General features: G+C 38.0%; 2 protein-coding genes across 2 annotated transcripts; both read right to left on the minus strand.

The window, feature by feature from the left end:
- Positions 1-434: 434 nt before the first annotated feature.
- LOC135435390 (putative uncharacterized protein DDB_G0271606) lies at positions 435-3,332 on the minus strand. Its single transcript, XM_064692416.1, has 2 exons — positions 1,706-3,332; positions 435-1,447 (listed from the first exon to the last, which is right to left on the minus strand). Exons 1-2 carry the CDS (start codon positions 3,330-3,332, stop codon positions 435-437), a joined length of 2,640 nt encoding a protein of 879 aa, XP_064548486.1.
- A 6,137-nt stretch (positions 3,333-9,469) lies between these two features.
- On the minus strand, positions 9,470-12,367 carry LOC135435391 (putative uncharacterized protein DDB_G0271606). The gene is made up of 2 exons (XM_064692417.1): positions 10,741-12,367; positions 9,470-10,482 (listed from the first exon to the last, which is right to left on the minus strand). Exons 1-2 carry the CDS (start codon positions 12,365-12,367, stop codon positions 9,470-9,472), a joined length of 2,640 nt encoding a protein of 879 aa, XP_064548487.1.
- Positions 12,368-15,636: the final 3,269 nt, after the last annotated feature.

The following is a 15,636-nucleotide window of genomic DNA, read 5'->3' on the forward strand; positions in this document are numbered from 1 at the left end:
AGGCCAGACAGGCAGACGCATACGCATTTATTTTATTTTGTATTTTTTTTGTTTTAATAAAGTGTTGCATTGAGAAATGCATTTAATTGATAGAGTATGAAAAAGAGAGAGTTATTGTTCAAGGAAGCAGAGCCATGATCAGAATGATAAATTAAATAAAACAAAGAAAAATGGTAAGCACAGGATGAGTAAATGGAGGTGAGTAAAAATTTAGAAAAATAAAAAAAAAGAGAGAGAGGAGAAAGAAAAAGAGAGAGGTAAGAAAGGTAAGTGTTCTGATCATAGTTCATATGTTTTAAAATTTAAAAAATATTTTTTTTTTTTTTTTTTACAGTTTTGACAAGATTGAGTGCATGAGCAGCGTGAATGAGTAAGGCAGTGGGACCGGGTATAATGGAATCCTCATCCAATTCGATTATTGATTGGTGAATGAATCAATTTGAATTGGATGAGGATGCAGCAGGCAGTGTGGAGGCATCACCGTGGCGAAGCACTCCCTGCATTTGTTGCTGCAATATAGTCATCCAGCCCATCATCTTATCCATTTGTTCTTGGTGCTTTTGAGCCATATTGAGAAGTATTTGATTATTATTATCAACGTTTGTAGACAAGTGTGGCAACGGAATTTGTTGTTGTTGCTGTTGTTGCTGTTGCAGATGTTGCTGTTGCTGAAGCAGTTGCTGTTGCCGCTGCCCATCATCCACCTGCATAGGCACAGGCTGCTGTTGCATATTTGATTGTTGGGCAGTGGCAATTGCAATTGGCTGTCGTTTGGACATATTTTCTAATATTTGACATTGAGTCGAAACGATTTGTTCGCGGCTCAATATCGAGCCGGTTTGATTAAGTTGTTGTTGCTGTTGTTGTTTTTGAATATTTTGTATCTGCGCCCACCTAGCGCGCGGATCCAAAGTTTGGATTGTGGAGACTGTGGATGGTTTCGATTTTTTGGCAATTTTTGCCGTTTTGATAGTGTTGATGTTGCTGCTGTTGTTCACAGAAGTCGTAAGTGGTGTGCTTGAAACTATTTGATGTTGTTGTTGCTGTAGCTGTTGTGGTTGTTGTCGCTGCTGTTGCTGCAACAATGACAATTGTCCACCATTTAGCTTGCGCTTCTTATTAGGCTTTTTGTTTTTGTTTTTGTTGAGATTTGAAATGTTTTGAATTGGCATTGGCATTGGCGGCTGTAGCTGCTGTAATAGTACTGGCTGTTGCTGTTGTTGTTGCTGCTGCTGTTGAGGAGCAAGCGATTGCAACTGAGCCGGTTGTTGACGCTTTGGCTGTGGCTGCTTTTGCCGCCGCTGTACATTCGACGATTGGGGCTGCCGAATTTTTTGATTATTGTTATTTTTGGGAATGGCCATTAGTTTGGTGTTGAGTAAATCCAAATATAGGGGACAACCCTTATAATTGGCAGTGTGATCCATATCACAATTGGCGCATTTAGCTGGCATATTTGGCAACTTAATGCATGCCTGCGTGAGATGGTCATCGCCGCATTTGACACAACGCGGTGGGTGTCGGCAATAGCGAGCGGTATGGTTAAATCGCTGACAGCGATGACATTGTGGCAATCGATTATTGTTGACTTTTGGCCATTCGAAACGCACAATGTATTTACAGAGCGTTCGTATGTTGAATATTGTTCGGTTTTGGATAGGGTCGGGAGCTAATTCTATATAAAATAAGTTAGGACGATACATACCAGAGCCGTTTCGGTTCTTGTATTGCGGGTTGTATACGCTTCGGATCGTATACCCCATACAAGTGAGCTCGTTCCGGATTGTGTCGGTGCTTGTATTGGCATGTATGCCACGCACAACAACCCGAAACGAGCGCTCCTCACGCCTCTGGTATGTGTTATATTGAAAGTTGTTATCTGAGTTAAGAATATTTAAGATGTTCTGATAAGTGTCGAGGGTTTTTGGAAGGATACGCACAGTGCCTGGACCACTTAATTTGAGCCCATAATCAATTATGGGCGGATTGTGGTCATTTAGCTTGGCAATAAGTGTGTTTAAACCATTTTGGTTAGATTGTAATATATGCTCGACATATATTTGAGGTGGCTTGTAGTTTTTGCTCTTTGGAGTCAAAACATTGCCACCAACAATCAGTTGTTGTTGTTGCTGCTGCTGTGATTGTTGTTGTTGCTGTTGTTGTTGTTGTTGTTGCAGCAGCAGGTTTGATTGCAATTGTGTTTTCAATTGCAGAAGAGGGGAGGTGGGGAAAGGAATAACATTATTATTGTTGTTGTTCAAAATGGAGTTTGATACCGTCATCGGCCGATTGGCAGAAGCCAGTGCAGCTTGGACAGCGGTGGCCAAACGATTAGACGACACCACCATTGGAGTTGCTGCTGTTGCTGTTGTTATAGCTGCTGCTGCTGCTGCTGCTGTTGCTGCTGCTGTTGCCAAGGGTGTGGGTGATGGGGGCGGTGGTGGAAGATCAGATTGTGATTTTGGTAGATCAGACAATACAGGAGCTTCAAAGTCGGATTCCGACAATAAGCTAAAACGATTAGCAATCTGTTTGCTTCGTGAAGCATCCTGTTGCGTGGACCGAGATATTGCCGAATTTTGACGTTTGGATTTACGCGTATTTTTTCGCCGATTAATTTTAGCGTTTTTGCCAGTATTATGCAGTAATTTGTAGTGTAAAGCTCCAGTGGTTGTAGCGATATTGTCATCACGACAACAATTGCTGGATGCGTTTCCAGTCGAACTGGAATCACTGCTTATACAAATTGTTTTCGTAGGTAAGTCTATTGTTGTTTTTGGAATTGTTATTGGGTGTAATGATGCTGACATTAAGAGCTGTTGAGCTGCATTCAATGTTGGCGGTGAGATATCGTTGCCCTCGATATCAACGAAAGGCTCACTGGAAGAGTGATTCGGATGATAATTTTGGAGATTTTGTAAGGTTTTTTCATTTACAGAATTTTTTTGATCAAATTCCAATTGGGCAATTAGGCGCTTATAATGCGCCAATTGGGCTTGCGCATCTGATGGCATTTTGGCCGTTAATGAATTTGTAGTTGATGTTGTCACATGTGTTGCTGTTGATGTTGTTGTAGCTGTTGTCGCTGTTGTTGTTGTTGTCATTGTTGCCAATAATAATGACGAAGATACAGCATTCGTTTCAGTTGGACCAGCCAATTGAACATTTTGTTGCTGTCCCTCATGCACAGAAATTGAGAGTGCAAGGGAGGGAGATGCCGCCAAAGCCGCAGCAGGCAACATGCTGTCTGTTGATGATGGTGCTGGCATTGGCGACATCGGCGACAGCGAGAGGTCCGATAGATCGGATAGAAAGCCGGGCGACAGCGCCATCTCAGCTAGCAATGATTCAGACGAAGGGATTTTTTGATGTGACATGATGTGGTAAGTATGAGTAGAGAAATTGTTTTCACTTGACTAAATTAAGAATTTATTAATCCCCAGATTTTTGTAGAATTTTTATATATTTTTCTCGGATTTTTCCGAGATTTTTTTTTTTTTTGAAAATTTTTGTAATTTATTATTATTTATTATTATATATATATATATATATATGTATTTTTTTTTTTTTTCCCTTCAGGATTTTTAACTTATGATTTATTTTCCCCGAATGATTTCAGGTACTCAGATGGTAAGTAATATTATGATAAGTTTAATGGTAAGTATAATATTTTAAATATAAAACTTGAAAGTAATTATTATTGTTTAATATGTAAGGGTGGCGGCACGCCCGAAAAAACAATAATATATTTTTTTTCCTGATTAAAGAATGTGTATTTAACGGCGGCACGCTAAATAAGAATTTCTTAAAATTGTGCAAAGGTCGTTTTGCCGACGGCAAAACAAAAGTTATCAGAAGTGTTAGCGAACGGCACGCTGGCAAGGACAAAATAGCAAAAGAATTATTGAAATTGAGTCAAGGTCGTGGCAAAAGTAAACAGAAAAGAATAATAAGAAGAAAAAAAAAATAATAATAATGATGGCCGCTGTGTGTGTGTGAATAGAGCGAGAATTCGCGCTCGTTTGTTTTGATTATAGATGCTTTGTTTACCTCTTGTTTCAGCTTTTTGTTTTGATCTCTCACACAGGCTCTCAATTTGTTATTGAGAGAGCGGCAAGAGAGCGATCGATTGGGCAGACAGAGGCAAATAGGCAGGCTTGGCGGCAATTAATTATCTTTTTTTCTTTTCTGGTGGCGACACACCATAAAATAAATTGCCAGCATAAAAGTGATAGGATATTATGTTATTTAATGGTGGCAACACACCGTCTATTGTTTAAAGAAATAAATACTAAAGATAAGCGACAACACGCCTTTGTATTTATATATATTTATTAATATTATTATAATTATTTAATATTATATGGAAAATTAGCGGCGACACGCTAATGTTTTGATTATGATGTGCAATTGTATTTATGAATGAAATTTGGCCGCGCCAGAAAAAACAATAATGGCCGCCGTGAATAGAGCGAGAAAACGCGCTCGTTTGTTTTGATTATGTTCGATCTGCTAGCCGCTAGTCTCTGTTTTTTGTTTTGATTCACTTGCCGGCTCTCGCTCTCTGTATGGAGCGTGAGAGAGGCAAGAGAGCGAGCGAGCAAGCAGGCAGGCAGGCAGGCAGACGGACAGGCTTAGCGCAAAATGCCTTGGTGGCGACACACCATACAAATTGCTAGCAATAGAATTATTATTATTATGAAATATTAAATTATATATTTGGTGGCGACACACCGTGTATTGTTAAACAATATCGATTGTTGATTTATATTTGGGTGGCGACACACCGTATACTATTATGTTGGTAAAAAAAAATTTATTATATTAAATACGAATTTGGCGACGACACGCCTATGTATTTTGTATATATATATATATTTGTTTTGATTTTAATGTTTAAATTTAGCGGCGACACGCTATGTTTTGACTAAATCTATATATATATATATGTCTATTAATCAAAAATGATGTCCTGAAAAATTTGGACAGGCACTTATTTACTTATATGTATGTGTAAATATAATGTTAATGTTAAATGGAATGATTGTTTATGTTTTGTTTGATTTTGTACAGCAAGCACGCACACACACATACAATGTGCGAGAAAATGACGCGACTCTGCCTGCGTATGTGCGTGTGTGTGTGTGTGTAATTTTTAGTTTTGATGCTTGCTGCTTGCTGCCTCCAGACTGTATTGGAAGGCAAGCTTGCAAGTTTGCAAGTATATATGTGTGTGTGTGTGTAAATGAATGAATGAATGAATAGATGCGTGCGCGTCTTGTGCACTAAGTAGTACAGGTTGCGCAACAGCAACTATGCGCACATAAACACACACACTTATTATTTTTTTTTTATTTTTTTTTTTGTGAGAATAAGTAGGATATATATATATATATGTATATATATTAGTTAATTAATATGTTTTGATAGATGTGAGTGACAATTGGAATGGTCATAATATGCATTTGTATTTGCGCTTGAGTGTATTTATTTTTGTTTTTGTTTTATGTTGTGATAAAATTGATGACTGTACCTGTTGGCCGTTTTGAGTGATTGTACAACTTTTTGTAATTGTAATAGTTGATGCTGTTGTTGTTGTTGTTGTTGTTGTTATTGTTGTTGATATGGTTTTAATTGACGTTTTGAATTGTTGTGTTGAGATTTGTTATTATTTATAAAAAATTATTGATATATGTTATGTTATTGGAAAATTGCTCTCTTTTTAATTTAGCCGTTATTGGCTGTGTGTGTGTGTGTGTGTGTGTTTGTCCGTAGACGGACAGATTGGTAGCAAAAATATTTTTGAGAAAAAATATTGTATATTGCTGGCAATGAAAATATTTATGGAAATTGAAAATATATATTTTTAACAATTTTTATTGATTTATATTTTAATATTTGTAATCAAGTTGAATATTGAGCGGTGTGACGGGTTGTTGGAATTATTGAATTTTTTTTTTTTTTTTTGATTCTGGACTCTTAAGCACTTCCAGAGTGTAAGGAGGTACAGTGCGCCTCAGAATAAAGCAAAACAAAAGAAAAAGAAAAAAAAAAGAAAAAAGCACTAGCGTTGACGTTTAGCGTTGGGCGTTGGCGTGGCTAGGCGTGGCGTGGCGTCGCTTTGTCTGGAAAGCTCACACATACACGCATACGCGCGCATACAGATCGTAAGCGGCGCAATTGGAAGACGCCAGCACACGTACACGAGCCTGTACTCAAGCAGCATATATTTCATGGACACCTATATGAAATTTGAACCTGATTTCTTTCAACTTCTACACTTTTTTTCACCTTTCTTCACTTCTTTCACTGATTTTCACTGTTTGTTCATTGAGTTCTCTCTCCCTGACCAGTGGGAGAAAAAATGCCAACACACATATATATATATATATATATATATATATATATATGTTTTCGTTTTGAGCGCGTAATTTAATAAGAATCAATTAATTGATTAATTTAGCACAGATTCTTATTATTTTATTTACTGACTGGGCGTATTTATGATTTAACGATTTAACGACGACTTTTTCAAAACTTTTGTTTCAATTCCACTTTGAACAGAATTCGACAAACGATCAATCGTCCGCTAACACGTCCGTTCATCTCAAGCGACTAATTAAGACCCTTTTTTCTGGTAACAAATTGTTGAGTGGGAGGCTGTGTCATGGATGGGACGAGATGGGAAAACGGTACGGACAAAATGGGCACTCTCTCACACTCCCTCTTAAGCTCCGATAACGAGAGAGAGAGAGAGAGTGAGTGGGAGAGTGTGTGTGAGTGAGTGAGCGAGTGAGTGAGTGAGTGAGAGATATAGAGGTTGAATGGGTGTATGGTACAAGGGTGAGCGTGTGTGTGTGAGTACGGAAGCAAGCGAGTCGTAGTGGGGCGGCTTTATTGGCGCCCACTCAATTTTAAATCTAACTACTCTCTAACCATGCTTCCTGTCACAACACACTGGTCTCACGCAAGACACCAAACATCCAATATATCCCTGCAAACAAACAAACAAACAGACAAACAAACAAACTTGACCCAGTGATCCGAACGTCCTGATTAACCATCTATCCTCAACATCCAACGACTTAGACGACCCAACCCAGAAAGTTTATTGATATGCATTACTTAACTTCGTATTCTCTTACAATTTTGATTTCTCAATTACAGATCAATTCAAACAAATTGTTCAACTTATATACTAAAGTGTAATTGTGTTGACAATTGGTAATTAATTCTGTATGTGTGTGTGTGTGTGTGTATGCTTATGATAAATGTGTTTTTTGTATGTGTAAATATACATGTATGACATAGTGTAGTGTAGTATAGTGTAATGTAGTGTAGTGTAGTGTAGTGTTGGCCTAAGATTATTGTTACAATTTCAATATTATTATTATTATTTTCAATATGCATTAAATTTAGCCAAATACATTGTACATACATTTCAGAGAGCACACACATACACACATATATATATGTACATATACATATATACACATATATATGCATATATGCTCCCAAAATTGCCTAACAATATATAAGTTCCTGGTATGATGAGTGTATTTACATAAAGTAGGAGAAAAGCATTGATAGAGAGAAATAGAGAGGATAAGTGGGGAATGCATAGTTAAAGTGTGTGCGGCATCAGCATGTTTATGTACGCCATAAGCCAGCAGTCTTGATACGAGCCATGCAAAGTTGACGAGAGAATATTGTTTAATGATGTAGATGAATATATGGACGTGAAATTAAAATTCAGTTGATGGTTAAATGACATGAGTGCCGAGCAAAGAAATAAGTGAGGAGAATATCTTTTCTAAGCTAATTCCCTCATTCTATTTCTTTTTATTTTTGTCAGGTGTATAAATGGCAAATATGCTGCTGGAGTAGGTCATGGTGATTCGGTACAGCGTGTGTGTGTGTTCCCATACGTTATGTGCGTGTGTGTGTTCAGACACACACTAGGGCCACTCCACAGAATGCACAACAACGACCGACCGATGCCTATCCAGTGTATTTGATTTTTTTTTTTTTTTTTGTTTTAATTTTCCTCTGTAACCACCGTTTATGGTGGAGCTAAAGAAAAGCTATTCTCCCCACATCATGTAATTTAAATAGTAATATTTCATTTTCTTTTTCGATAACTGAAGCTGGATGTTATTTGCCGCCTTGTGCCATTCTCTCATCAAAGCACAGGCTAAATTATCAAAAGAGTTATTTGACAATATTTAACTATTTGTTGACATGGGATTTTGATAGAATAGAACAATAGAAAAGGGGAAGGTGAATTGGAATAAATACATTTGTTGTGAGATGAGTGTATGTGTGTGTAATATTTAAAGAAAAGTGTATTTAAATAATTTGTAAGGACATTGTGCCCAACATGGTCAGCGGCATGGTGAACATGATGATGTCGATGACTATGGTGTTGGTGATGATGATAGACGTTGTCGTTGAAGACGTTGTTGTTGTTGTTGTTGTTGTTGCTGTTGTTGCTGTTGTTGTTGTTGTTGTTGTTGTTGGTGTTGGAAGTGTCGATTGGCGACGATGCCCGCCACAAAGACAGAGAGCGGCCAGGGCATACCAACAGATAGACGCAAAGCGATGAAGACGAAAAAAGGTTGCCTCCCTCTTCCCCTCGCTCCAGCCAAGCGGGCTGAGTGCTGAGAGAGCTATATATGTTGTCAATTGAATTGGGGAAGGGGGGCAGCCGATGTTATGATTGCGCGACCAGCTGGCCAGCGTTGATGATTATATGTGTGTGTGTAAGTGTATGCGTGCACAAGTGCTTACGGGCGCGACAAAGTATATGTGCGTGCGCGCGCTCGCATGTGTGTATTGATGTGTTTTGTTATGATTTGTTGTTGTTATTATTGGGCACCAGCACGTGAGCGAGCAAAAAGAAGTTTCTTCTTCTGCTGCCGGTGGTGGCGCGCAATTTGTGAGTGTGTGTGTGATTGTGAGTGTGTTTATGCGTTTGCGTGTGCGCGTGTAAATCTGGCGTCTTGATGTCTAGCATTTTAAGAATGTTAGCATATAGGCCAGACAGGCAGACGCATACGCATTTATTTTATTTTGTATTTTTTTTGTTTTAATAAAGTGTTGCATTGAGAAATGCATTTAATTGATAGAGTATGAAAAAGAGAGAGTTATTGTTCAAGGAAGCAGAGCCATGATCAGAATGATAAATTAAATAAAACAAAGAAAAATGGTAAGCACAAGATGAGTAAATGGAGGTGAGTAAAAATTTAGAAAAATAAAAAAAAAGAGAGAGAGGAGAAAGAAAAAGAGAGAGGTAAGAAAGGTAAGTGTTCTGATCATAGTTCATATGTTTTAAAATTTAAAAAATTTTTTTTTTTTTTTTTTTTACAGTTTTGACAAGATTGAGTGCATGAGCAGCGTGAATGAGTAAGGCAGTGGGACCGGGTATAATGGAATCCTCATCCAATTCGATTATTGATTGGTGAATGAATCAATTTGAATTGGATGAGGATGCAGCAGGCAGTGTGGAGGCATCACCGTGGCGAAGCACTCCCTGCATTTGTTGCTGCAATATAGTCATCCAGCCCATCATCTTATCCATTTGTTCTTGGTGCTTTTGAGCCATATTGAGAAGTATTTGATTATTATTATCAACGTTTGTAGACAAGTGTGGCAACGGAATTTGTTGTTGTTGCTGTTGTTGCTGTTGCAGATGTTGCTGTTGCTGAAGCAGTTGCTGTTGCCGCTGCCCATCATCCACCTGCATAGGCACAGGCTGCTGTTGCATATTTGATTGTTGGGCAGTGGCAATTGCAATTGGCTGTCGTTTGGACATATTTTCTAATATTTGACATTGAGTCGAAACGATTTGTTCGCGGCTCAATATCGAGCCGGTTTGATTAAGTTGTTGTTGCTGTTGTTGTTTTTGAATATTTTGTATCTGCGCCCACCTAGCGCGCGGATCCAAAGTTTGGATTGTGGAGACTGTGGATGGTTTCGATTTTTTGGCAATTTTTGCCGTTTTGATAGTGTTGATGTTGCTGCTGTTGTTCACAGAAGTCGTAAGTGGTGTGCTTGAAACTATTTGATGTTGTTGTTGCTGTAGCTGTTGTGGTTGTTGTCGCTGCTGTTGCTGCAACAATGACAATTGTCCACCATTTAGCTTGCGCTTCTTATTAGGCTTTTTGTTTTTGTTTTTGTTGAGATTTGAAATGTTTTGAATTGGCATTGGCATTGGCGGCTGTAGCTGCTGTAATAGTACTGGCTGTTGCTGTTGTTGTTGCTGCTGCTGTTGAGGAGCAAGCGATTGCAACTGAGCCGGTTGTTGACGCTTTGGCTGTGGCTGCTTTTGCCGCCGCTGTACATTCGACGATTGGGGCTGCCGAATTTTTTGATTATTGTTATTTTTGGGAATGGCCATTAGTTTGGTGTTGAGTAAATCCAAATATAGGGGACAACCCTTATAATTGGCAGTGTGATCCATATCACAATTGGCGCATTTAGCTGGCATATTTGGCAACTTAATGCATGCCTGCGTGAGATGGTCATCGCCGCATTTGACACAACGCGGTGGGTGTCGGCAATAGCGAGCGGTATGGTTAAATCGCTGACAGCGATGACATTGTGGCAATCGATTATTGTTGACTTTTGGCCATTCGAAACGCACAATGTATTTACAGAGCGTTCGTATGTTGAATATTGTTCGGTTTTGGATAGGGTCGGGAGCTAATTCTATATAAAATAAGTTAGGACGATACATACCAGAGCCGTTTCGGTTCTTGTATTGCGGGTTGTATACGCTTCGGATCGTATACCCCATACAAGTGAGCTCGTTCCGGATTGTGTCGGTGCTTGTATTGGCATGTATGCCACGCACAACAACCCGAAACGAGCGCTCCTCACGCCTCTGGTATGTGTTATATTGAAAGTTGTTATCTGAGTTAAGAATATTTAAGATGTTCTGATAAGTGTCGAGGGTTTTTGGAAGGATACGCACAGTGCCTGGACCACTTAATTTGAGCCCATAATCAATTATGGGCGGATTGTGGTCATTTAGCTTGGCAATAAGTGTGTTTAAACCATTTTGGTTAGATTGTAATATATGCTCGACATATATTTGAGGTGGCTTGTAGTTTTTGCTCTTTGGAGTCAAAACATTGCCACCAACAATCAGTTGTTGTTGTTGCTGCTGCTGTGATTGTTGCTGCTGCTGTTGTTGCTGTTGTTGTTGCAGCAGCAGGTTTGATTGCAATTGTGTTTTCAATTGCAGAAGAGGGGAGGTGGGGAAAGGAATAACATTATTATTGTTGTTGTTCAAAATGGAGTTTGATACCGTCATCGGCCGATTGGCAGAAGCCAGTGCAGCTTGGACAGCGGTGGCCAAACGATTAGACGACACCACCATTGGAGTTGCTGCTGTTGCTGTTGTTATAGCTGCTGCTGCTGCTGCTGCTGTTGCTGCTGCTGTTGCCAAGGGTGTGGGTGATGGGGGCGGTGGTGGAAGATCAGATTGTGATTTTGGTAGATCAGACAATACAGGAGCTTCAAAGTCGGATTCCGACAATAAGCTAAAACGATTAGCAATCTGTTTGCTTCGTGAAGCATCCTGTTGCGTGGACCGAGATATTGCCGAATTTTGACGTTTGGATTTACGCGTATTTTTTCGCCGATTAATTTTAGCGTTTTTGCCAGTATTATGCAGTAATTTGTAGTGTAAAGCTCCAGTGGTTGTAGCGATATTGTCATCACGACAACAATTGCTGGATGCGTTTCCAGTCGAACTGGAATCACTGCTTATACAAATTGTTTTCGTAGGTAAGTCTATTGTTGTTTTTGGAATTGTTATTGGGTGTAATGATGCTGACATTAAGAGCTGTTGAGCTGCATTCAATGTTGGCGGTGAGATATCGTTGCCCTCGATATCAACGAAAGGCTCACTGGAAGAGTGATTCGGATGATAATTTTGGAGATTTTGTAAGGTTTTTTCATTTACAGAATTTTTTTGATCAAATTCCAATTGGGCAATTAGGCGCTTATAATGCGCCAATTGGGCTTGCGCATCTGATGGCATTTTGGCCGTTAATGAATTTGTAGTTGATGTTGTCACATGTGTTGCTGTTGATGTTGTTGTAGCTGTTGTCGCTGTTGTTGTTGTTGTCATTGTTGCCAATAATAATGACGAAGATACAGCATTCGTTTCAGTTGGACCAGCCAATTGAACATTTTGTTGCTGTCCCTCATGCACAGAAATTGAGAGTGCAAGGGAGGGAGATGCCGCCAAAGCCGCAGCAGGCAACATGCTGTCTGTTGATGATGGTGCTGGCATTGGCGACATCGGCGACAGCGAGAGGTCCGATAGATCGGATAGAAAGCCGGGCGACAGCGCCATCTCAGTTAGCAATGATTCAGACGAAGGGATTTTTTGATGTGACATGATGTGGTAAGTATGAGAAGAGAAATTGTTTTCACTTGACTAAATTAAGAATTTATTAATCCCCAGATTTTTGTAGAATTTTTATATATTTTTCTCGGATTTTTCCGAGATTTTTTTTTTTTTGAAAATTTTTGTAATTTATTATTATTTATTATTATATATATATATATATATATGTATTTTTTTTTTTTTTCCCCTTCAGGATTTTTAACTTATGATTTATTTTCCCCGAATGATTTCAGGTACTCAGATGGTAAGTAATATTATGATAAGTTTAATGGTAAGTATAATATTTTAAATATAAAACTTGAAAGTAATTATTATTGTTTAATATGTAAGGGTGGCGGCACGCCCGAAAAAACAATAATATATTTTTTTCCTGATTAAAGAATGTGTATTTAACGGCGGCACGCTAAATAAGAATTTCTTAAAATTGTGCAAAGGTCGTTTTGCCGACGGCAAAACAAAAGTTATCAGAAGTGTTAGCGAACGGCACGCTGGCAAGGACAAAATAGCAAAAGAATTATTGAAATTGAGTCAAGGTCGTGGCAAAAGTAAACAGAAAAGAATAATAAGAAGAAAAAAAAAATAATAATAATGATGGCCGCTGTGTGTGTGTGAATAGAGCGAGAATTCGCGCTCGTTTGTTTTGATTATAGATGCTTTGTTTACCTCTTGTTTCAGCTTTTTGTTTTGATCTCTCACACAGGCTCTCAAATTGTTATTGAGAGAGCGGCAAGAGAGCGATCGATTGGGCAGACAGAGGCAAATAGGCAGGCTTGGCGGCAATTAATTATCTTTTTTTCAGCATAATTATCTTTTGCCAGCATAAAAGTGATAGGATATTATGTTATTTAATGGTGGCAACACACCGTCTATTGTTTAAAGAAATAAATACTAAAGATAAGCGACAACACGCCTTTGTATTTATATATATTTATTAATATTATTATAATTATTTAATATTATATGGAAAATTAGCGGCGACACGCTAATGTTTTGATTATGATGTGCAATTGTATTTATGAATGAAATTTGGCCGCGCCAGAAAAAACAATAATGGCCGCCGTGAATAGAGCGAGAAAACGCGCTCGTTTGTTTTGATTATGTTCGATCTGCTAGCCGCTAGTCTCTGTTTTTTGTTTTGATTCACTTGCCGGCTCTCGCTCTCTGTATGGAGCGTGAGAGAGGCAAGAGAGCGAGCGAGCAAGCAGGCAGGCAGGCAGGCAGACGGACAGGCTTAGCGCAAAATGCTTTGGTGGCGACACACCATACAAATTGCTAGCAATAGAATTATTATTATTATGAAATATTAAATTATATATTTGGTGGCGACACACCGTGTATTGTTAAACAATATCGATTGTTGATTTATATTTGGGTGGCGACACACCGTATACTATTATGTTGGTAAAAAAAAATTTATTATATTAAATACGAATTTGGCGACGACACGCCTATGTATTTTGTATATATATATATTTGTTTTGATTTTAATGTTTAAATTTAGCGGCGACACGCTATGTTTTGACTAAATCTATATATATATATATGTCTATTAATCAAAAATGATGTCCTGAAAAATTTGGACAGGCACTTATTTACTTATATGTATGTGTAAATATAATGTTAATGTTAAATGGAATGATTGTTTATGTTTTGTTTGATTTTGTACAGCAAGCACGCACACACACATACAATGTGCAAGAAAATGACGCGACTCTGCCTGCGTATGTGCGTGTGTGTGTGTGTGTAATTTTTAGTTTTGATGCTTGCTGCTTGCTGCCTCCAGACTGTATTGGAAGGCAAGCTTGCAAGTTTGCAAGTATATATGTGTGTGTGTGTGTAAATGAATGAATGAATGAATAGATGCGTGCGCGTCTTGTGCACTAAGTAGTACAGGTTGCGCAACAGCAACTATGCGCACATAAACACACACACTTATTATTTTTTTTTTTTTTTTTTTGTGAGAATAAGTAGGATATATATATATATATGTATATATATTAGTTAATTAATATGTTTTGATAGATGTGAGTGACAATTGGAATGGTCATAATATGCATTTGTATTTGCGCTTGAGTGTATTTATTTTTGTTTTTGTTTTATGTTGTGATAAAATTGATGACTGTACCTGTTGGCCGTTTTGAGTGATTGTACAACTTTTTGTAATTGTAATAGTTGATGCTGTTGTTGTTGTTGTTGTTGTTGTTATTGTTGTTGATATGGTTTTAATTGACGTTTTGAATTGTTGTGTTGAGATTTGTTATTATTTATAAAAAATTATTGATATATGTTATGTTATTGGAAAATTGCTCTCTTTTTAATTTAGCCGTTATTGGCTGTGTGTGTGTGTGTGTGTGTGTGTGTGTGTGTTTGTCCGTAGACGGACAGATTGGTAGCAAAAATATTTTTGAGAAAAAATATTGTATATTGCTGGCAATGAAAATATTTATGGAAATTGAAAATATATATTTTTAACAATTTTTATTGATTTATATTTTAATATTTGTAATCAAGTTGAATATTGAGCGGTGTGACGGGTTGTTGGAATTATTGAATTTTTTTTTTTTTTTGATTCTGGACTCTTAAGCACTTCCAGAGTGTAAGGAGGTACAGTGCGCCTCAGAATAAAGCAAAACAAAAGAAAAAGAAAAAAGCACTAGCGTTGACGTTTAGCGTTGGGCGTTGGCGTGGCTAGGCGTGGCGTGGCGTCGCTTTGTCTGGAAAGCTCACACATACACGCATACGCGCGCATACAGATCGTAAGCGGCGCAATTGGAAGACGCCAGCACACGTACACGAGCCTGTACTCAAGCAGCATATATTTCATGGACACCTATATGAAATTTGAACCTGATTTCTTTCAACTTCTACACTTTTTTTCACCTTTCTTCACTTCTTTCACTGATTTTCACTGTTTGTTCATTGAGTTCTCTCTCCCTGACCAGTGGGAGAAAAAATGCCAACACACATATATATATATATATATATATATATATATATATGTTTTCGTTTTAAGCGCGTAATTTAATAAGAATCAATTAATTGATTAATTTAGCACAGATTCTTATTATTTTATTTACTGACTGGGCGTATTTATGATTTAACGATTTAACGACGACTTTTTCAAAACTTTTGTTTCAATTCCACTTTGAACAGAATTCGACAAACGATCAATCGTCCGCTAACACGTCCGTTCATCTCAAGCGACTAATTAAGAC

Source organism: Drosophila montana, unplaced genomic scaffold (assembly GCF_035044405.1).
Source record: "Drosophila montana isolate Dmon_TW-CO22-7 unplaced genomic scaffold, ASM3504440v1 contig_3604_1, whole genome shotgun sequence".
Taxonomy (NCBI): domain Eukaryota; kingdom Metazoa; phylum Arthropoda; class Insecta; order Diptera; family Drosophilidae; genus Drosophila; species Drosophila montana.

Coding starts and splice junctions, on each gene's coding strand:
- LOC135435391 (XM_064692417.1), bottom strand. CDS start 12,367: ATGGCGCTGTCGCCCGGCTTTCTATCCGATCTATCGGACCTCTCGCTG. Junction 10,483..10,740: donor CAAGAACCGAAACGGCTCTG/GTATGTATCGTC, acceptor CAAATATGCCAG/CTAAATGCGCCAATTGTGAT.
- LOC135435390 (XM_064692416.1), bottom strand. CDS start 3,332: ATGGCGCTGTCGCCCGGCTTTCTATCCGATCTATCGGACCTCTCGCTG. Junction 1,448..1,705: donor CAAGAACCGAAACGGCTCTG/GTATGTATCGTC, acceptor CAAATATGCCAG/CTAAATGCGCCAATTGTGAT.